Source organism: Heloderma suspectum, chromosome 5 (assembly GCF_057233095.1).
Source record: "Heloderma suspectum isolate Gila_16-S chromosome 5, 16-S_ref, whole genome shotgun sequence".
Lineage (NCBI taxonomy): Eukaryota > Metazoa > Chordata > Lepidosauria > Squamata > Helodermatidae > Heloderma > Heloderma suspectum.
The window spans coordinates 86,029,832-86,052,538 of NC_139462.1; the positions used below are offsets into that span (position 1 = coordinate 86,029,832).

The 22,707-nt window shown below is 41.7% G+C and overlaps 2 protein-coding genes across 13 annotated transcripts in view; one reads left to right on the top strand and one right to left on the bottom strand.

Moving 5' to 3' along the window:
• Nucleotides 1-3,217: 3,217 nt before the first annotated feature.
• Nucleotides 3,218-12,119, bottom strand: RWDD4 (RWD domain containing 4). Of its 7 annotated transcripts, none has more exons than XR_014792137.1 (8): nt 11,961-12,119; nt 11,106-11,186; nt 9,206-9,315; nt 8,964-9,108; nt 7,972-8,089; nt 7,310-7,359; nt 4,279-6,102; nt 3,218-4,170 (listed from the first exon to the last, which is right to left on the bottom strand). XR_014792137.1 is itself a non-coding variant. In XM_084856524.1 (8 exons), the coding sequence occupies exons 1-8, from the start codon at nt 11,982-11,984 to the stop codon at nt 6,070-6,072; spliced, it is 564 nt and encodes a 187-aa protein (XP_084712650.1). In that variant the 5' UTR covers nt 11,985-12,119; the 3' UTR covers nt 5,758-6,069. The 7 variants fall into 7 exon arrangements, 5 of the variants coding, with proteins under 5 accessions (XP_084712651.1, XP_084712652.1, XP_084712650.1 ...); XR_014792138.1 differs by lacking the exon at nt 11,961-12,119 and adding an exon at nt 11,598-11,823 and having other exon boundaries at nt 4,458-6,102; XM_084856524.1 differs by lacking the exon at nt 3,218-4,170 and adding an exon at nt 7,144-7,146 and having other exon boundaries at nt 5,758-6,102.
• A 302-nt stretch (nt 12,120-12,421) lies between these two features.
• The window catches only part of TRAPPC11 (trafficking protein particle complex subunit 11), a 44,092-nt gene continuing 33,806 nt past the window's right edge, over nt 12,422-22,707 (top strand). For 2 of the 6 annotated variants that reach the window (XM_084856515.1, XM_084856516.1), the window contains exons 1-9: nt 12,541-12,627; nt 13,835-13,927; nt 14,555-14,779; nt 15,332-15,501; nt 15,974-16,044; nt 18,164-18,278; nt 19,720-19,819; nt 21,107-21,180; nt 21,950-22,046. In XM_084856515.1, the coding sequence (XP_084712641.1) occupies nt 13,880-13,927; nt 14,555-14,779; nt 15,332-15,501; nt 15,974-16,044; nt 18,164-18,278; nt 19,720-19,819; nt 21,107-21,180; nt 21,950-22,046 (900 nt within the window). In that variant the 5' untranslated portion in view covers nt 12,541-12,627; nt 13,835-13,879. Of the gene's footprint in view, nt 12,628-13,834; nt 13,928-14,554; nt 14,780-15,331; nt 15,502-15,973; nt 16,045-18,163; nt 18,279-19,719; nt 19,820-21,106; nt 21,181-21,949; nt 22,047-22,707 lie in introns of all 6 variants that reach the window. The other 4 variants (XM_084856519.1, XM_084856521.1, XM_084856520.1 and 1 more) reach the window with 4 other exon arrangements.

Consider the following 22,707-nt stretch of genomic DNA (forward strand, 5'->3'; position numbering starts at 1 on the left):
TAATTGCAAGGAAGCTGTTCCAGTGCTAAACTAGTGTCTGTCAGCAGTAATGGACTGGATGAGGGCAAATAAATTGAGGCTTAATCCAGACAAGACAGAGTTGCTCCTGATCAGTCAAAAGGCAGATCAGGGAATAGGGATACAGCTTATGCTGGATGGGGTTACACTCCCCCTGAAGATACAGGTTCACAGCTTGGGTGTACTTATGGATTCACCCCTGAGCCTGGATGCCCAAGTTTCAGCGGTGGCCAGGAGTGCATTTGCACAGTTAAAGCTATTGCATCAGCTATGCCCGTTCCTTGAGATGTCTGACTTGGCCACAGTGACACATGCCTTAGTTACATCCTGTTTGGATTACTGTAATGCACTTTACATGGGGCTGCCTTTGAAGAGTGTCTGGAAACTTCAGCTGGTTCAAAGAGCTGCTGCCAGACTGTTGACTGGGGCTGGCTACAGGGAGCATACAACTCCCCAGCTAAAACAGCTCCACTGGCTCCCAGTCTGTTTCCAGGCACAATTCAAAGTGCTAGTCATGTCCTATAAAGCCCTATATGGCTCGGGTCCAGGTAAACTGAAAGATCATATTCTCCCTTAGGAACCTGCTTGTGCCCTGTGATCTTCAGGGGAGGCCCTTCTCATGATCCTGCCACCATCACAGGCTTGCCTGGTGGGAACGCAGGAGAGGGCCTTCTTGGTGGCTGCCCCAAGGCTCTGGAACTCCCTTCCCAGGGAGGTGAGAGTGGCACCCTCCTTGGTATGTTTTCACAGGCAGGCAAAAACTTTTTTGTTCCGGCAGGCCTGTGGGGATAGATAGTCTGGACCTGTGAGAATATGGTGGATTGATACTATTGTTTATATTGTTGCTGGCTTTTCAAATTCTAAATTTTTATACAATTTTAATATTATTGATGATTAAATTATATTTTTAATTTTTGTATATTTCTATTTATATGTTTCAATTGAACAAGTTTTTAATGTTGTAAAGCCGCTTTGAGTACCAGTATTGGGGAAAAGGTGGGATATAAATATTATTATTATTATTATTATTATTATTATTATTATTCTCAAAATGACTAAACAACCACTTGCTGCATAACGGCCACTTTAAAAGCTTGATGCATAGTGGCATCTCTGCGTGGACAACTGGCAAGAAGCATCACCACACACTCAACTACTTCAGTAACACCTCTCTACAAAAACCTCTTTGAGATAGTGGATGCTGTACTTCTCACATTGGGATAGCTGACCCCACACATGGTACCTGTTTATACATGACACTAGTGAAACTTGATCCAACCACACAGAAGTGGTGACCACTGTGAAATTGTATCAATTAGTCCAAAGTCTGAGCACTTTGGTGAGGATGATCACAATTCCTCTACTCGGTGACAGATGCTATAGATAACCAACTCTTCATGTAGTTAGAAGTATTAAAAGGATGAGCTGACGCAAGTGAACTAAAAGATGCCATTTTAAACTAGATCTGGTTACACATTTTCGAAGTCAAAGGAACACAGTTGGAAGATAGAGCTGATTTGCAGCAATATATTCGAAGGTATAAATTGCCATGACAGTGTATAAACAATGTGTGTCCTGTACTGCACCATGCTGCTAAAGATCAGTCAGTATTGTCTGAAGAGTAAACAGATATCCTACCTTTCAATGTCTTCCTTCAAGAGCCTAACAAATCTGACTTCGTGTTACGCTGCAGAAGAAAAGGAGGGGGCGACCGATTCCAGTTTGTTTGTTTTCTCCCAACTGGTCTATTCAGATAAATTGTCATGGTAACTGAATTTATACCGCAAAGAAACCAGCAACAAGAAGCTTCCTCTCTCTTAGGGGGCTACTGAATAAGAGCACACCATCTTCTATAGCTGGCAGCCTCAAATATGAGACACCCCCCCCAACCTCCAATCAGCAGAACAGCAGTGATGAATCACAGATCTATTCCCCCAAAATGTCAGTGTTTGCTAGTATAGATTTATAGGAATAACTTCCTTTGTACAAAACCGAAGAATTTGTGTCACTACTTTGGCTATTGGGCGGTATAGAAATGAAATGAAATAAAAATACTTCGTGCCAAGTACTCGACATACCAGATTTTCCACCCAGTTTGAGAGAATTATATTGCCCACCGATAAATGAAATGGTGCTTTCTGAAGACCAGAACACATAACAGGGTGATTTTTTTCTTTAAATAACAAGTCGTCAACTTTCATATCCTGTTCATTTTTGTGATGCTTTTAAATTAATTCCAACAAGGGTTGTTCCAGAAACATTTTAACCTTTCTCACATCTTTTCTTCTGAGGATCATTATAGGACCAAACCTTAAATGATCTGTGCCCTAGCCTTTTCCAGAAAAATAGTAAGAAATTAGAATAACTCATTTGATCATAGGCCATATGACATCTTCCTTCTACAAACAGCGGTATCTAACTTTGTACTTTCCCTGCTAAAGTGATCCCTCTCCTGTCACTATTTCCCTTATTTGAGGTATATTCACTGGCTTGCTGTCAGCCACCTCAACATCAATTATTCCTGGCACTATTTTCCATATTCTTTGCAGCATATACCAACTCGTCTGCTTTTGTTGTTAATCCCCCGTCCCATTTCCCCCTTCTTCCATCATTGTCTCCTTGCACATTGCTGCTTGTGTCTAGAACAGAATCCCCTGCTCTACCAAACTCCCTCTTCATCTTTAAATCCTTACCAAAAAATCCACCTTGGGTTTACATGGCTTTTTCCTCTATATCTATAAACCCGTTTTCATGCTGTCTTCTGAATGTTTACACTCTGCCCTCTGCCACCCCTAACCAACCCTTGTTATCCACCTCTTAATATTTTGCTTTAGTTTTATTGGAAGCTCTTGGCACACAGACAGGGTCACTTCTCTGATTTGTCCAGTTACTAGTATATTGTTAACTTTTGTTTTGATAGTAGTGATACATGACTTCTGGGATATCCATATAAATAGTAATACTTGACTTCTGGGATATCCATATAAATAGTAATACTTGACTTCTGGGATATCCATATTTAATGCTACGCAGACACATAATCTTGTCCAGACAAATTTAAGTACTTTTAAGTCTCAATGAATTTAATAGGGAAGACTGAAATGTGTGTTCAACTCTTCCACTGAAATACTGCATAGCTTTGGTTACACTGTGCCCACTGTTTGCATATATGGCCTAAACGCAAATAAATACACAATATGGAAGATAAATATTTATTTAAACCCCTCCCCCCAACAATAAAAAATAGATAGCATTAAGGCATCTCACGCTCCATTACTATTTATGTAGTAAAGAGAATTTTCTGATACAAGAAAGCTCAGCTATACAAAATCCATCTTACATACCCACTCAGTGGAATGGTTACTTTCATCCCTTTACTCATTTACAAAGGGAAGAAAATAACCAAAACTGAAATAAATGGAGTCAGGATAGCATCCAAAGCTGGTACAATACAACCTTTTGACAGGGACCAATATGAACTACAAGAAATGCATTTTCAAATGAGAAAATGTATGTTGGTGTTAGTACTCATCATTTCTTCACTACAGATCTTCATACCGTGCAATCCTACACATTTACTCAGAACTAAGTTCAACTGTGTTCTGAGCTTACTCCCTAGTGTGTTTACAACCACATGTGGCATTCATTAACTGTTCTAAGAGTTATATCTATCCCTTTAAAATATAATAATCAGAAGTCTAATTATATTTAAAGCTCCATCCTTGCAGATGAGTAAATGAGAACAATGACTTCATATACAAAGGTAAGATCACTTGCTGTCAAGTCAGTGGTGACGGATAGCATATACATCCATCTGTGCTGACAGGCAGATGGGAATGTGTACTTTCATCTATACCTGTGGAAGAGGTGGCATGATTTGGCTATAACGTGAGGGGATCAGTGGATAGGGCATGGGATTTGTTAACCACGGCTGCCTCCCATTTAAGCACTGACAATGCTTAAGGTCTGTGGCCACTGGAGCACTAGCAAAAATGATAGGGTGTATCCTGACAATTCACTGACGGGGTTCTCATGACACAACAGTGGTTAATAAGCCACAGTAGCTTGTTAACCACCCCGCCAGTCATGTTCCAGCTTATTTCCCCAGTTACCCTCGTCATTGTGGTGTCTCAACCCAGCAAGGATGGGTGGCTGGGGTGATTAACAAACCGGCCAGAATCCACAGTCTGTTGTAGGGTTGCTAGGTGGTTTGTTAACCACCCCAGCCACCTACCCTCACCAGGTTTGGACATCATAAGCTGCAGCCAGAGAGGGTAATTAAGAAAATCAGCCAGCATGCACAGGTGTGGTTAACATGCCACCATGGCTTATTAACCACCCTTGTGACATCCCCCACCCTCCCCAGTTAGTGCTGGTGTGATAAACCAAGCTACAATCTTATCCAGGGATTGAACTTGGGACCTTATGTGTATTAAGGCTGTTCTGTTCCATTGAGCTATGGTTCAATGAAGTCTGATCTACATACTTGTCATAAGCTAGGGCACTGTGTGGCCACATAATAGGTCTTTCTTTTGCATACTGCTGCAGTTGTTTGGTAAGATATTAGTCCCTAATGTGGGAGGTGCACTTTCTAGCCCTGTTCCTTCTTGCTTTTTCATCCATAATAATTTTTGCTTGCAGCACCCCCTAAAAGCAAGCTGTTACTTCACCATCTCCCTAGGATGGCACTCAAACGCCTATCTCCTCTTTTAGAAATGTTTGTTCCCAACATATGACAGGTTATGTGGCGTGTTCTAACAACAGTGTGTGAGCACTGATCACATAGTGGATCTCAACCCTTCTCCTAGGGGGTTAATGGATTATCCATGCCCACCTGCTGCTCACTGGTCTATGGGCTTGGCAGCTATGTCAATACAATGGTCCTCCTTTCTATTTGCCTGGCAGAAGAATTATTACTACAGACTTGCTTACAGGAAACATAATCCCTGTTGCTACACTCCTGCCCCTTGCCCCATGGGCTTGTGCCACAGGTACTGTAGCCTCCCTAGCTGTACACTGTATGTGGACTATGTGACTGATTTTAGTTAAATAATGGGGGCATTCTTTCTTTGTCAGAGACTGATTAATGATTACCCATTCAGCCAACAGACCAACGTGGGTGCATCATTGGTATGAACCATTGTTGTGAGTAATAGATGATCAAAGAGTTACCATGGAAATTGATGTAGATGTTTCAAGGTTATCTTTTGTGTAGAGTGGTATTATCTAGGTTTCTATTATACTGATGAAGTGCAAAGGATTATGAGTATATTACTGCAAGGAAGCCATGCTATAGCACAGGAGTGAGGAACTTTTGGCCCTCCAGATATTATTTGACTAAAACTCCCATTATCCCTGGCTATGCCAGCTGGGGCTGATCGGAGCTGGAGTTCAATAATATCTGGAGGAGTCACGGTTCCCCAACCCTGCTAAAGAGGGACCCTAGCATTGGGGTGTAAAATACATTTTAAAAAATCATAATTCAAGCAAAATCATATTATCCATAACTTTAGCCTACTAAAACACTCCCACAGTTGTATATTTTAGCCCAAAGGCTGGATAAATAATGAATAGTATTTGAAATTACAGTGAGGTAATTATGTAATAATTAAATACAGAATAAGACAAAACTTGTAATCCTTTAGATAAGCCTGGGAACATAATAAAAACAACACATTAGGAGGTTGGGACTTCGTTAGGGGATAGGAGTCGTAAAGTAACCATACTTTAGTTGATTTATCATCAGAGATGTTCATGATTTAATACAGTATGAAACAATATACATTAAAATTACATATTGTTGTACAGTCATGACAGCTGGAATCCAAATAGAATGACACCACCATCTGCAGCATCTTCCTTAAAGGCAAACAAGTGATATGAAGAACGTGATAAACACCAGAAAAATGTCATTCCTGTTGAGCACACCTTTACAAATTCAAATGTATGAGGAACTGTCATTTTATAAAATGTAAGTGAAAAAAGAAAGAAATGTAGTTGACTCTAGAATGTGTTGTAATAAAACTTGACATTTCCTATATAAAAATCCACTTATTCATCATCCTTGGAGCCCGTTTTGCTTAGCTGTAAAAAAAAAAAAAATGTTCAGTGTCTTGCATTTTTCTTGGCCCAATCTAGAGACTCTTAAAACCCACTGAAATCAATGGGACAATTTTGTTGCAAACTACTAAGATTCCATTACACAACTAACTTTTTCTGCATGGCGGCTTAATATGAAAACAATTACTACTTTGAATTCTAATACATTTAGATGCATATTGAATATCTAATACATTCTAATTACATTTTAATAGGTCCATAAAATTGCCAGTCTTGTCAAAAATTTATAAAATCAGGCTGCATCAGACAAAGTAGCTTGTGGCAGCAAGTATCCTATACTTTGCAGGCCCATTTCTGTTTTGCTTCTCATACAATCCTTCTGTCAACTGTTATAAAATATTAGGCATGCAAATCACATCAATGTATGAAGCTCTTAAAATGGCACCCAAGTGACTCCTTCCCCACACCAATCCTGCCATCATCTCACCATTACTCTGCTCAATTGTGTGCTACACATTAGGTTTGTAAGATACTAGGAGAGCAATCCTACAATCTCTGGGTGAGCATTCCAGGGACCATAGGATTGTTCAGATTTCCCCTTCTGAGGTCTGAAGGGGGAGTTGGAGATCTGACCGTCCTCTTCCTCACAGCTGGCGCAGAAAGAACTGTACCAGCTGCCCCCCAAGATTGGAAAAGTGACCTTGGAGGAAGAGGAAAGGGGGTGTTCTGGTAGGCAGGGAGGGGAGGAGACAAGAGAGACCAGGATATGATTTATCCTGAGCCTCCTTCCTTCCCCCTCCAAAGCACCCTCACTAAACATGCTAAAAAGCCCCATCTAGCGAAATCTGTAAGGCTGGAGAACACGGAGGCAAGATGGCCTCTGCTGCTCCTCCTGCACTGCATGACTGGACGCCTAAATCAATGTAAATCATTTTCATGTTAGGATCAGGGTATTAACATGCCCTAAAAACCGATCAGAGGAGAAAAGGTATCCAGATAACCTTCCTTGGGATTAAAGATGCATTTCAAAAACAAGCACAACAATTCAAAGACTGAAATACTTACATGCTACTTAAAAACAAGGAGAGAATCCAAATGTCATTCATGTCCAAAACATTCATGTAAAAGAAAAAGAAAAAAAGAAAGAGACAGAGAGAGAGGGATTAGATGCTGCTAAAAGTCTCCTGAAAGTTTGTGCATTACTTTTTTAAAAAATTGTCAACCATGTTACCTTGATTACATCAACCCAATTCCATCCTCGAGGAAGCTCCCCTTTGTGATCTATCCAAAACAAAAACACCATTAAAAAGTTGTTAATTTTTAAATTTCAGATTTAAATTCAAATAATTATTCTGAACTCAGTCGGTCAATTCACATGAAACTACAGAACATGACCAGTCCTTTGACTCAGCGATTTCCTCTTTTCCCTACACACACTCTTTACTATTTAGCTCTTTCGTGTTTGCAGCAAAGCAGTTTACTGTTAGATACACAGTAGCAAACCATGATTTGTGTGTCATTCACCAGCAAATAACTAAACTAAAGTGCAAAAGGTGAAGCGGAAGCACATGAGCACAGGGTTTATCCCCAAAGTGCCAAACCATGGTTTGGTGTTATATGTCAACTGACTCAGTGTTTAATGAAAACATTAACTGTAATCATAAACGACAAAGTACTGTCAAACATTCTATTATTATTTGTAAAGCACCTCAAATTGTCAGCTCTATACAAAAATATAATATACTATACTGGTAAAATCACATTCTATGACAAATATTTGTTAAATTCTGTGTAGGTAAGACCTATTTCTAAGTCACACAAGACTAGGAATAAGAAAATGTATCTTTAAAAAAAAATCTGAAAGAAAGAAAAGCATGGAGTGCCTATACAAACCTGTTTTGTCTGCTAACTTTCGTTTTTGTGTTTTAGTCAACTGTTCCTTTTTCTCTTTTTTCTTACTTGGTTGTGCTGTATCAGGATGCCCAGTTGAGATGCAATTGTTCAATGCTGTCTAAAAATGTAACTTTTTAGTAAGAATTTTCCGCAACTTATTGGCACTTTATGTTAGTTTCCTCTCATTCTTGGTTTCTTGCTTCCTTCATCTAGTCAAAGATAACAGCTTCAGATTTTCAAACACACAAGTGAGCCTGTTCGCACATAGCAGCAGCATTCACTGGCAAATCATGGGTTAATTACTTAAGTCATTATTTGTGGGGACGCACGCTGCTTCCGGTTTGCAGGAACAACCTACAAATGCCCTGTTTGTAGGTTATTAGTGTGACCTCCAAACCTGTACACTTTGGGTTATTCGTGGGTTAAACACCCCAAAGTTAACCTAAGAACAAACTATGAGTTTGTAGGTTGTTGCTGCAAATCGGAAGCAGCTCGCACACAAGGCGCATCCCCGCAAATCATGGATTAATTAATGCACAATTTGCCACTGAATGCCACTGTTACATGAGAACCAGCTAAGTTTTTCCAATTACAACTACACTGGGAACTTAGCATTTACTGGAAGTGAAACCTCATTATTAAATACATTTGTTCTGCAAGTAAACATTATCTTCATTGACAATGCATACAGTTTTATTTGGCATAACAGGTACTATTTTTAATCATTGCTCCTTATTCACCTAATGAAGTGAATATAATATTGTAATCAGAGAACAATATACCATCACTTTCTAGATATGATTATTCAGACATTTTTAGTATCAGTATCCAGGACACTGATTTGTATCCCAGTTACTAGATTATAGGAATCTAAAGGATTTCTAGGACTGTGAATTTATTCTTGCACTGGCAGTTTGCCTGGCATCAGCTTTTTAATATTTAAAAACATTCATATTTTGGAGACAGATCAATAACTGAAATTATAGGCTTACCACAGTATTAACAGGCTGGTTTTCCATGAACAGTTCTTTATTATCTTTGGCATATTCAAAAATTGTGTATGTCATCGAGGTTCCAAGGTTAACTGTAACTTCCTCCATTAATTTTTCCAATATACTTTGCTTTATGGCTGAGGATCTAGGAAACAGCACAGAATTTTCTTATAGAGATAAATGAAAAATAAGTTTTTTTCCAGAAGGAAGACACTTGTAAGTCTTAAAGCTGGACTACTCACATGGCATTGTTGAAGAATGCATCCATAGATATGACTGGAGCTGTTTGGGGGTATGTTTCTGGCCATGATATTTCTATTAAAAAGGCTTTAGGGTCTCCATTTTCACCTATCTGAAAAATATTTATAATCATGGCTGTGCAGGAATCCAGTAAATCTAGTTTTTAATCAATAGAACAAATACACTTGTTTTGTAACAGCTTCATTTCTTATACCCCTTGTTGATTTTATTATTTTGGTAATTTTCAAGTAGAATTGTGTCTTCACAGAAGGGAAGACTTCAAATTCAATCAGTACTGATGTAAAATATTACATCATAGAATCCATAAAACTCCTACAAGAAATCAATAACCAAAGGACATTTGTTCCGTAGGTAATCTATCCCGATCTAAAGAAATACAGAATCATTATTGTGTAATTCTAAGTAGATTGTTAATTATGAATCTAGGTCTAACCTCACAATTGTAATGCTGGCAGTCCTATGAAAATAATGTACTACTTTTTACACAACTGTATTAGACAATTGTGTATTTAAATCCTAGCAATACATTGATTTCTGAGCCATGTATGATGGGGGAAATCATGTCACAGATTCATACATGCTCTTGCCCCTTCTTGTCCATTAAAAACAACTTAGCACAATACCAGATTTATCTATACCAAGTATCTCCCTGAACCTGGTATCTGTCCTCAGAAGGCAAGGGAGTAAATAGTGAGCTCACAGAAATCAGGTACAGATAAACCCATATTACACTAGGTTAGTTGTTATTTTCTCCTTGGGGAGAGAGTGCAAGCCTGAGCTCTTACTCAGCTCAGGTGTAAGAAATGAGTATCTGACCAGGTTCTTGGAAGTATTTTGCTCCCCTTTTACAATTAATAAAGACAACCCCTTTACTACAAAGTAGTTGGTCTGCTAAAGCAAGTCAACAGCTCCTTCAGCTCAGTCCTCCCCTTCAGATATAACTACCAATTTGAGGTCTGTACTTCTAACTCTGAATTTACACCTGGTCTTTCATAATAAGCTTGAGGCTGCAATCCTAAACGCACTGTTGAGTAAGCTGAACACAGTGGGACTTATTTCTGAGTAAACATGCATATGACCGTACTGCAAAGTTACCTTTTTAAAGTAATTTAATAATTATGGTACATACGATTTCTATGTTAACCTATAGCCTTAAGCCTTCATAGGAAACTGCCTTATACCATTGGTCCATCTAGCCAAGTATTATTAACACTGACTGGCAGTGGTTCTCCAGAGTTTTAGGCAGGATTCCTTCCTAGCCCTACCTGGATATGCCGGGGATTGAACCTGGGACCTTCTGCATGCAAAACATGTGCTGTACCACTGAGCTATGCCCCCCCCCCCTTCAGCATCCATATAACCTTTCAGTGTATTTCTGCCCTTGTAATTGAACCATGGATTGAATCCAGTGTTAGTCCAACTTACAGTAGGACCCATAGAGTACACCCATTGAAATGAATGGGACTTAAGTGAGTCTAACTATCAGAAGTACCACTCATTTCAATGGGTCTACTCTAAGTAGGACTAATGCTAGATTCAATCCTGAGTTGCTCAGATATTTATTACATTTATATCCCACCTTTTTTCCTCCTAAGGAACCCAAGGCGGCATACATAATCTCCTCCTCTCCATTTTAGCCTCACAACAAGAACCCTGTGAGATAGGCTGGGCTAAGAGTGTGTGACTGGCCCAAAGTCACCCAGTGAGCTTCCATGGCCGAGTGGGGACTAGAACCCGGATCTCCCGACTCCCAGTCCAACACTCTAGCCACTACACCACACTGGCTCTCAAAGATTCTCATACCTTTTTGTACAAATCAGAACCTAAAAATTTCAAGTAAATATGGATTACTTTTAATTAAATGTCTTCATACACACTCACCCTATATTGAAAGGAAATGGGACTAAGTTCCCTAAAACACTCATCGCCTTCATAAATTGAACGTAAGGCTTCTAACTCCATCTGAAAGGAAGTACAAGAAAACTGTTAACAGTTTAAAATCTGAAAATCAGACATAAAAAATCACATGTCTGTAAAAGCTGAAAGACAGTCATAAATAAGGGTAATACTACAGTAGAGGACCATGGGCACATAGCTAACAGAGGTGGTTTGTGCTCTTGGTGGCCCCTGTTTGCATGATTACTTCTTAAATTGTGTGCAGTCCATTTCAATATTAATATTGAATTAACTTCATCTTAAATCTTATTGCACAATAGAGCAGCCTTCCCCAACCCCCATGCCTTCCAGTTGCGCTGGGCTACAACTCCTATTACCCCCAGCCAGCGTGCTGGCTAGGGATAACAGGAGTTGTAGCCCATCGCATCTGGAAGGCACCAGGTTGGGGGAAGGCTGCAGCACAGTAAATAAATTCACCTGTTGATTTTCTCCCCATCATGGATTTTCTATCTATCATGCAGCTGACAGAGCAGCCTTCCCCAGTCTGGTCCCCTGGAGATGTTTTGGACCACAGCTCCCAGCATTCCTGACCACACTGGCTGGGGTCGATGGGAGTTGGCGTGCAACACATCTGGAGGGCACCCGATTGGGGAAGGCTGTGACAAAGCAGCACGCCACCCCCTCTCCAAAAGCCGCCCCCCCCAGGGACAGGAAGAAGGCTGGAACGAGGGGGGGCTCTCTGCACTCGCTAGCCCCGCCCCTTCCGAAGGTGCCTTAACCCCTTCGTCACCGGCACGCCGCTCCCCTCAGCGTGGTCTTTTCGCCTCGTCCGCCTCTCACCTCCTGGTCCTCGTTCGCCGTCATGACTCGACGCCGGAGAAGACCCTCCTCCCTGGATCCCTTCCACTGCACCCCCTCCCACCGTCCTTCGGGGAGCCGGGGCGTCTGCCTTGCCGCTAACACAGAGTGGGACCCGCGCACCCCCGACTGGCCCGCTGTGCGCAGGCGCCGAAAATGACAAGAGGGAGGAGGGGTGGCGGGCCTCGCCTCCTTACCACTTATTGGATAGCGCGCCTACCGCGTTCAACTTGTTCCGGCCAACTATTGGCCCGGTCCCTTCAGCGACGCCCTCTGGTTTCCCTCGGCTGCCCCCAAGCCGGGGCGGTCCGTGGTCGTCGCCCCGCCTCCTTGCCCCTTCCTCTTTTCATTGGTCCTTTGGTTGAACTTTAACTCTGCCCGCCCCCGAGCGCGCTCCAATGCTTGGCTTCGTTTACTCAGCATTCGCCGCGCCCGTTGGTTGGCTGGAGCTGTCGCTCTCAGCTGGTCGTCTCCCCCCTTGCTTGCTGACTTCGGAGCTCGGGCCTTCGGCTGCTGCGCGGAGTCGTCCCTGTCTCTCCTGCGGCCGGGCCGGGCCTTTGCATGGGCGGTGTCACTGGAGGCTGAGCGGAGCCCCCGCCGCTGGCGGTGCGGTGCTTCTTCCTCGCTGAGGAGGGTCCTTGCAGCGCAGGTGGGGCGGAGGGAGGTTGAGAAGGAGGGGACGGCCGGGGGGGGATGCGGGACCGGCAGACGTGCTCGCTGAAGAAGGCAGAGCTGGCTGCAGCGGGTGGCCAGGCCAGGGACGACCTCGTCCCCACGGGCAAACCGGGTGGCTCAGGAAGCTGGCAGAACCTCCGAAAAGTCAGGCCGATCCTAGGCAAAGCGGTTATGGAATGGGTGGCGCTGCCCTTTAGTTACAAGATGGACTGGGGAGGTGAAGGCTGCGTGGGTGGGCCCAGACTTAGTCATAGCAGACCAGCCTTCCCCAAGCTGGTGCCCTGCAGAGGTGTTGGGCTACAACTCCTAGCATGGCCCGGCCAGCCAGTGGGACTTCAGTTAGTCATGGGTCTGCTCTAGATGTAACTGTGCCTAGACCCAGCCCATTACATTTCATATCCCATACCTTCAGCCTGCAGAGCTCCCAAGGCGGCTGACGGAAGTTACCAAAACAATGCAATTAATCCAATCAAACCAATAAAATTATAATAGCAGCAAATAAGATCTATGCATAAATAGAAGAGAGCAAAAAATGCACAGTATATTAAATTGGCGTGTGGGCTCGCTTGACGTACGAACTATTTGGTCTCTGTGTTGCTCTCTCTGCTTAAGGGGGCCATTGATGTCCTCCTGGCCAGGGTTCCCCAAAGTCTTGAAGCTGAGTGCTGGGAGAAAGTCTCAAACGTTATGTACCTCAGAGTAAAAGGCTGGTGGTGGATTTTGTGAAGTAGTAAGGCCCTTATAAGCACACTAACTGCGTGCTTATTAATTTGGTTTAATGAATTAATTTGGTTTAACCCCATTCTCCTTTTAATTTTTTAAAAAGATCCTAGGCAGGCAACCTGTTGAAGTACCCATGGGTAGCAGCAGGGTGGCCTATAGGCCAGGCTATGGCCTAGAGTTGTACCTTGCCCTTCTGCCTAGTTCAGTTTAGACCCCAGGGGTGGGTGGAAGGTAGATCTCCAGATGTTTTGGATTTCAACTCCCAGAAGCCCCTGCTATCCTGGCCAATGGTGAGGAATGCTGTGAGTTGAAGTTCAAAACATCTGGAGATCCCCCCCCCCTGTTTAGACTACAGGCAAAACTACTTCAAGGCACATGGGGGCTATACTGCAATGTCTACTAGAACCTAGAGTGGTTGCATCTCTTCCTTTTGATTTGACTTGTTATACACTTGTCAGTAAGGTGGAATTCTACATCCTGGCTTAGATAAATGCCTTGAGTGTATGAAAGGTCATGCATACTCAGCACTTGGACTTACACATACAAAGAAAGTAAGTCAAACATCAGTATTTGTTAGTCCTAAAGTACTATATGTGTAAATCCTGAAACTAAAGGTTGTTTGTTGGTTTGGAGTCAATCTGTCAGCTTTACATAGGTTGCCAGTCCTCACCTGAAGGAGAACCTTCAGGATCATCTCTGAACAAGAGCTTATCAACTCTAGTTGTAGATATCGCAACCTATAAATCCAGCAATAATATATGTTAACGATTGCACATTTTTCCCATAAGCAATCTACCCACCCCTCCACATTGCAAATATATTGTTAAATCTGGGTGGGGGGTTGTTGGGATCAGACTAGGAGTAGATATATTCAGCTTTAAGAGTGTAAAAATGAAAATTTCACTGGTTGTGGCTTTTCCCATCAAAGTGCAAACAAGATAGTGGAAGCCGTTCAATCTTAATATTTTAATATGCTGTAGTAGTATAAATTATAGACACCTGTATTATCAGCTTTTGGATAGGAGAAGAGTTTAGTGAGATCGTACAGGGAAATTTAAAAACAACAGCATTGGAAGAGTTCTATTTTTTTCCGTTTTAGGCTATCAATGTGCCAATAATACGTGTTGGAATATTTGTTGGAAAAATTGTTTTGAATATATGTAACCTTACTATTTCAGATTTTATTGCATACTGTCAAGATGAGCCCTTCACAGTGGGACTTTCCAGTGGAGCTATGTTGCCGGCCTATGGCGTTTGTTACACTCACAGGATTGGATGTAGTGTATAATGCTGTTCATCGGGCAGTTTGGGATGCCTTTTGTGCTAACAGGAGAGCGGACAGAGTACCAATTTCTTTTAAAGTACTCCCCGGTGATCATGAGTATCCTAAATGTAGAACAAAGGTATTGCTTTAAGTCTTATAATATGAAAGTCAAGGATCATGTGTTGACACTAACTTTATTTTACAATGAATAAGTTGCTATCTGCAGTGATTCTTTGAGTGTTTGAGTAATCAGTTTCCCACTTGAAGGTTATTTAAATGCTGCAATTAACACTGTTAAAGGGAAGCTTTCAAATGCAAGTGAGGTATTGTAGCTTAAATCTAAAAACTGAGTAATTAAATAGGCTGGAAACCCTCCACTGTATCTTGCACAAAACATGATGTTGGTTTGCAGTTCTGTTGAGACAAACGTAGTGCAATCTTAAACATGTTTACTCAGAAGTAAGCCTCCTCAGTCTAGTGAGATGTACTTCCTAGTGTATGTGCTTAAGATTGTAATATTAGGGTAAGGAAGACAAAGGTTTTGTTCCTTATGTAACTTCCAATAGCCATGATCAAGAGTGGCATGGGAAAAAGTAGAATGTTTAAGGCCTGGCACAAATGTATAAGAAATTGTCCAAATGTACATAAGAACAGAGAGGGCAGCTCACTTTAAGTTTGTCAATGCTTGCAGAGAACGTCATATGAATGGTACATTCCAAAAGGCATCTTGAAGACTGGTTGGATGAACAAGCATCTGAATTTGGTGCCTGCACTTGTTGTGGTGTTCTATGAACTGGACTGGGATGAGCCACAGTGGAAAGAAAAACAGTCAGAGTGTGCTACTAGAGTTGAAATTGTCAGGTATAATTTCAGTTGATTTCTGAAGTCTTAACTGTTCTTTGTTTGCTTAATGCAAATGTGCCTAGAAAAAAGTCATGTTTCACATGCTCCTTTCTTCTTCTTCTAGAATACATGTTGCTGACTTTCACATATGAGAGGGCCCTTTAAATCAGAAACTTTATAGTGTCCAAATTGCAATGCTGAACCCCCCCTTTTTTAGATTCTGTGCCCCCCTTAAGAAATCTGACATAAGTGGCAAGTAAGATTCCTTCTCCTTCTGAGCCCCATGAGATTTATACATCACACACACACACACACACACACACCATATAGTGTATTTGCTGTTGTCTGTCTAAAAGAAGAACAAAGTATGCCTGCTTTTAGTTGATTAGGTTTTACTTCATGTAACTTTTCAATACGTATGGTATTTTTATAGACTTAAAAGTTCCGCTTCATACAATCCTGAGGGTGGCATTATGTATTGTTCTTACAGGCAGAGTTTGCAGGGAAGAAACACAAAAGTTGCTGTAGTTTTGATTCAAAAGAAAACACCATTACCTCCAGGTAATGTACATTTTGACTTGAGATGAAAGCTGAAATGATCAGGTTTGAAATAAACACAGTCATCTAAATTGCGCTATGTAGTTATTTTTGATTGGAAGGCAGTGACCATACAAAAACATGGTATAAACTGTAGGTTCCACATTTTTGTGTAGCAGTGCTACAGCTTGTAGTATACAATAGTTGGGTAAGATTATATTTCACTAGGAAAGACTTCAAAATTAGAACACAAGACAAATATAAGGGATTTATTTAGGAAGAGACATTTTAATAAAGAGATATTGGCTTGGATCCCTAGATAAGTTACCATTAAAAAATTCACAGAATGAAGGTTTCCTGTAGCCTCCTCTTCCCTTTAATCACTTGTGACCACCGAGAAACCTCTTTGGAGGATTGGTGGACCCTCCTGATCAATATGGGATTGCATTTGCAGGAGGGTGGAATCACACAAAATTGGGTGGGATTATTCTCACTCCCCCAGTGACCATCCACACCCTGCTAACATTGTTCAGGAGGGCCCTCCAATCCTCCAGTGAGGCTTTTTGTGGGAGAGCTTGGGTGGCTACGGGGGCGGGCTGGTAAGAAACTTTCCTTTCATGAACGTTCTTAACTTCTCTGGGGATCCAAGCCATTTAATATAATATAACTGAAATCTAAAAAACCAAATCTGTTAAATTATTGCATTTGGGGGTCCAAGCTGCTAGAGAATGTGAAAATGCATTTAAGGTTTTCCATTGTATTTTGTAATACTTCTCCAAGATGCAAAATCTTCATTAATCATTCATATAAATAAATTTATAGGAGCTACATATCTGGCCAGTTTCTCAAACCATGTTTCAGAGCAAAGCTGCTCACTTCAGAGATGCAGGTTATGCTGAACCACAGATTAGTTTTGCAGCTTGAAAGCAGTCAGGTTATTGCCCCTTCACTGTTAATGGATCAGAAGATCACTCCAGCTGGTGCTATCCGTTGTAATTTATAACTGAGGAGCACTGGGGTCAGAATAGCTTGTGAAACCTCTGCTGTAATGGGCTATGGAGAACTGGAGTCTCCTTTTGTGAGATTTTCTCTTTACCTATACAGCTCTAAAAACTACTCCATGAAGTCATTGACTGACCAGTGGTTCTCAACCTTTCATATCTTAGGTCCCACCAGTCACTCTGTCAAGGAACCTGGGCCCCACCATGCTAGAAACAAAAAGCCCACTTTTTCCAAAGACATTTATAAGTTTACAGGCATTCTGTTATTTTATTATTTACGGTACGTTTTAAAGACATTAAGGGCACAATCCTATTGGGATCGGCGGCCGCCTCTGAACTCGGAGGCAACCGCCTATCCAATGCAGGGCAGGAGCAGCGTGGAGGGGTTGTTATCCTTATCCTCTGTGCTTCAGCCACCTTGCATTTGTGGCTAGACAGCCAATTTCGGCTGTTTGGCTGCAGGAATTCAGGGTGGGGTGGAGGCCGGACAACGAATAGGAAACATTGGAAAGGCACTTCCGCCCAGCCCCAGGAACTCCCCGTTTTCGCTGCTCTGCACTGTTCTTACGAGCGTGGAGTGCAGGGCCAATTCACGCTGCCTACAAGGCAGCGTGCTGGAGGGTGGAGGTCGGTTCTCAGGGAACCAGCCTCAAAGCACGGGCTTCAAGGTTGGTTCCCGGGAACCGGCCTATCCTATGGCTGCCATCTAGCCCTGACTAGCAGCCATAGGATTGCACCCTAAAATGCACTAGTATTGTTGGGGAGTAAATTTTATTGCTATGGCTTTAAAACAGAAACAAAAATAATTCTATTAGTAGTTGAAAATTGTAACAATACTGCTGAGTATAAATGTTACTGCTACTGTAAAATAAAGATAATTAAAAAATTGCAGTAGTATTATTCCTAAGGGAATTTTTAGTTATTGCTATGAAAACCCCACATTCCACCTAGACTACTTCTACGTCCCACCAGTGGTATGCACACCACCGGTTGAGAACCACTGGAGTGATCTATAACGTTTCAGATGAAGTAGATGGCAATTTACTATTTTGTAGATGTAGCTTAATAAGGTTTGTGAAGACTGTAGATTAAGGTTTTTCATATAGTTTCTTAATGTTGTTGGGTGTTGTTTTTTTTTTAAGGAGAAGATGTTATTGCTTCTGACAGAGCAGGAGCTTTATGCAATGCTTGTGATCTCTCTGGAAAATCCCTGTTTGTTTTGCCACACACTGATCATCTTGTAGGTTATATTATAAGGTAAGTTAATTATGGGAGAGATAGGCCTTTCTATGCCTTTTCTTGATGATGGCTGAAATCCTGTCCATGCATGTTTCCAAGTAAGCCCCATTGAGCTCACTGGGACTTAGTTCTGAGTAAACATATAAGGGTGTTCATATGGCTACCTTTAAGAAAGGAGTTGTGGACTGTTTTAAAACATCTCCAAATTAAACACGTTATCTTTCAGATGTGTTGTTTCTTTCAATCTTTTTACCGTTTGACATAAAGTATAGAACATCTACGAAAATCATTATTTACATTTTATGTGTTTCTAGTAAAACATTAATCCACCTCCATTTTAATTCTGGAAAGGCTATGTGCCCCCATTCAACGCAGCTGGCCTATAGATAGATACATCTGCCTGTGTTTTGAGATCTTCTGCTGAAGCTCTCCTTCAGGTGCCTCCTCTGAGGTACAGTATTTTTAGGAACAACAGAGGGCTTTTTCAGCAGTGGTACCCCAGCTCTGGAATAACCTCTCTCGGGAAGCTCACCTAGTACCATGCCAGTGTTACAATCATTTTGGTGTTGGATGAAAACATTTTGTTTACCCAGGCATTTTAGGGTGCAATTCTATGCTATGTTTAGACAGAAAAAAGTAGAAACATGCGGGCTGGAGAATGCTGGGAGTAGTAGGTCTTTTTCTTTGTGTTCTGCAGTTGTGTCCTGCAGTTTGTGTTCTGTGTCATTTGTTTTACGCCAAACTGAAATCCAAAAAGGATGAAGAGTAGTATAAAAATGTTTTAAATATTAATTTAAGATGTGTTTTTGGAAAACATCACAACAAAGGCAGGTTGTGGTTGAATCAGATGTTATAAATCTCATCTTCATAAGTAGGAATATCCTACCCCTGTATAAGCATGGTTATTATGGGTCATTCTTATATGTTGTTGTTCAGTCGTTCAGTCGTGTCCAACTCTTCGTGACCCCATGGACCATAGCACGCCAGGTCTTCCTGTCCTGTGCTCTCTCCCGTAGCCTTGTGATACGTTCCATGGGGTTTTCTTGGCAAGAATACTGGAGTGGGTTGCCATTTCCTTCTCCAGTGGACCACATTGTGTCAGAACTCTCTGCCATGACCTGTCCGTCTTGGGTGGCCCTGCACGGCATAGCTTATGGCTTCACTGAGTTACGCAAGTCCCTTTTTCCGCAGCAAGGCAGTGATCCATGAAGGGGCATTCTTATATAATGTTCACCAAATTGATTTGACTTGAAAATGTAAAATATAGTTGGGGTGAATTTTGAGCAATTTGTGTGGGGAAGTCCCGAGCCTCATCAGAGGTCCATTCTAGTTACTTACGTGCCAGCTTTATTTTCAGAGCATAGCAAATTGCTTCAAATTGTAATTTGACTTCTGCATATGTTGGATGTCCTCTTTCTAATTTTATTTTTAAGACGTTGTGTGCCATTTTCCTTCATAGGTTAGAGAATGCTTTCTATGAACATGCACAGACCTACTACTATACAGAAATCCGAAGGGTAAAATCTCATAAAGAATATCTAAACAAAACAACACATCAGGTATAACTAATAACTTCTATTAGAATTATCTGTCTACCATTGCTGAAGTATTTAGCAGTACAGAATTTATTGCAAATCTTGTTATTGTTATGTATTTTTTTTAAGAGTTACCCACTGAATGCTCCCACCATTCAGACATCAGTGGGTAAACTGGTATTAAAATAAATGTGTACTTTCCAAGTGTGTACCAAGTGAAATGTGTACCCATTTCAACATAATGGGTAGTATCCAACGGGGGTGCTGTGGTTATGCAATTGACCTAGTGCTAGCGTAAACAACCTCTAGTGCAGTGCCAATAGCATAAGCTAGCACAATGGGTTTCCCTGGAAAACCCGTCATGCCAGCTTACGCTATTGCAACATCAGTTACGTAAGTGCAGCGGCCCCGTTGGATTCTGCTCAAAGGCTTATTTTCAGTAGCAGGAAATACTGCTCTTCAGTTCATCACTTTGACTGGGAAGCTGTCTCATGGGAGAGAATTATATCCCACTCTTCTATTAAAGGTTCCCAGAGCAAGGTACAACATACTCCTAAAACCATATAATGTAATCAATGAGAATGCAAGTGCAACATTTTATAAAACCAATAACAAAATGCAACCAACACTTAAAGCAATGCACACAGCCTGTACCACAGAGGCCTGGTTGGATGAGACTGGGGGAGTAAATCTCCCCAGGTTTGCCCACCTGGGTTCCCCAAGTTGCAGTAGGCAAGACCTGGGAGGTGGGGAGGTGGAGTTGCGGTGATTTATCATGACTCTTATCCACTTGATCAGGTGCCCCATCACGCAGTCCTTCAATTTTAAGTGGAAGGTGGGTGTTCGGGACAGAATAGGCACTCTGTTGGTGTACTACCTACCAGGCTCCCTTCCTGAACTAGCTGGTGTGGTCTCAGGGGTGGTGCTAGAGTCTCCCTGGCTTGTTCTGTTGGGGGACTTCAACATACATGCTGAGGTTACTTTATTGTCTTTTTTTAAATTGTGTTTCTATGGTTCAGTTTTTATGTTATGGTTTAATTTTTTTTAACTTGCATTTTATTAGTCACGTTGAGTGCCATTTTGGCAGAAATGTGGGATAGAAATTAAATTAATTAAAATCTAGCAGCAGCAAGAGTAAAACATATACAATAAAAGTAAAAGCCTATCGAAATAAGTGTCTTCAATTGCTGGTTGTTTTTTGGCAGTATCTGAGCCTGATACTGGTCTTTATTGCTCTTGTCTATGTTAAAACATTGGTGGTTAAAAATTAAGATCACAGTTTTGAAATGTTGCAAATTGGTTGTGTTGCAGCTTTTGTTTGTTAGACATCAATTCAAAATAGCATTCTTCAGTGAGTTGAAGCAGGACACACAGAATGCTCTAAAGTAAGTACTCATACGGAGCCATAATCTTACTACTTCCCCCGCATAAAGAAAAGGGTCTCGTCCACTTGTGGGAGGGGTGGGGATGGGAGACAGTGGAAAGGAGAGTACTGTCATTTCTAAAGCAGCATGTTGTTGCTCTCCCTGAGTAAAGGGGGGACCATAGCTCAGTGGTAGAGCACATGCTTTACATACAGGAGGTCCCAAGTTCAATCCCTGGCATCTCCTAGTAAGGCTAGAAAGGAATCCTGCCTGAAATCCTGGAGAGCCACTGCCAGTTAGAGCTGATGATACTGGGCTGGATGGACCAATGGGCTGACTCAGTATAAGGCAGCTTCCTATGTTTCCTATGTTTCTGATATGCATTTGCACTACTTCAAGGAGTATGTTGTATCTCCCATCAAGGAACTTTACTCAGGCAAAGGAGAAGCAGTACACACGTTTAATCCTAAAAGGGACTCATTCACTACAGCATGGTGAACAAATCCTTTCAGCATACAGCTAGAATACTGGTTTCTTGAGAAATTATCTGAGAGGAGGCACAGCAGTGCACTAATTGCAGGATTCAAGGAGGATTGGCTTGCCCTCCTTTGAGTAAATATAACTTTGAGTAGCTTCAGTGTGTTGTTAATATCCTAGAGGGATTCATTATTCGTGCTGAGGAGAAAGGGGAGCACCAGGATTTGTTACATTTGTTTTGGACCTTTCTAGATTGTGTGTTCACTATATCTTCTTCTATTTATTTTATAAATGAATAAAATGTCTTATTTAGAAACTACAGAACTGCATATAATCTTGTACATGAATTGAGAGCTCATGAAACCAATATGCTGGAAATCAAGACGATGGCAGGATTTATAAATTACAAGGTAACAACTGTTTATTCAACTTTAAAGATATAGAAGGAAGCTAGAGAACTATGTTGTTGTTGTTGTTCAGTCGTTCAGTCGTGTCCGACTCTTCGTGACCCCATGGACCATAGCACGCCAGGCCTTCCTGTCCTGCGCTCTCTCCCGGAGCGTGCTCAAGTTCATATTCGTTGCATCGGTGATGCTATCTAGCCATCTCATCCTCTGCCGTCCCCTTCTCCTTTTGCCTTCAGTCTTTCCCAGCATCAGGGTCTTTTCCAGGGAGTTTTCTCTTCGCATTAGGTGGCCAAAATATTGGAGCTTCAGCTTCAGTATCTGTCCTTCCAATGAGCAGTCAGGGTTGATTTCCTTTAGGATGGACTGATTTGACCTCCTTGCAGTCCAGGGGACTCGTAAGAGTCTTCTCCAGCACCACAGTTCGAAAGCATCAATTCTTCGGCGCTCAGCCTTCCTTATAGTCCAGCTCTCACAGCCATACATTACTACTGGGAAAACCATAGCTTTGATTAGACGGACCTTTGTCGGCAAGGTGATGTCTCTGCTTCTTACTATGCTGTCTAGGTTGGCCATAGCTTTCCTCCCAAGGAGCAAGCGTCTTTTAATTTCATGGCTACAGTCACCATCTGTGGTGATCTTGGAGCCCAAGAAAGTAAAATCTGTC

What these genes read in the sequence shown, in the direction of transcription:
- RWDD4 (XM_084856522.1), bottom strand. Translation starts at nt 11,984, where the DNA reads ATGACGGCGAACGAGGACCAGGAG. An exon ending in CGGCGAACGAGGACCAGGAG is followed by an intron (nt 11,187 to 11,960) that starts GTGAGAGGCGGA and finishes ACTTCCTTTCAG; the next exon opens with ATGGAGTTAGAAGCCTTACG. An exon ending in ACCAGCCTGTTAATACTGTG is followed by an intron (nt 8,090 to 8,963) that starts GTAAGCCTATAA and finishes TTACATTTTTAG; the next exon opens with ACAGCATTGAACAATTGCAT.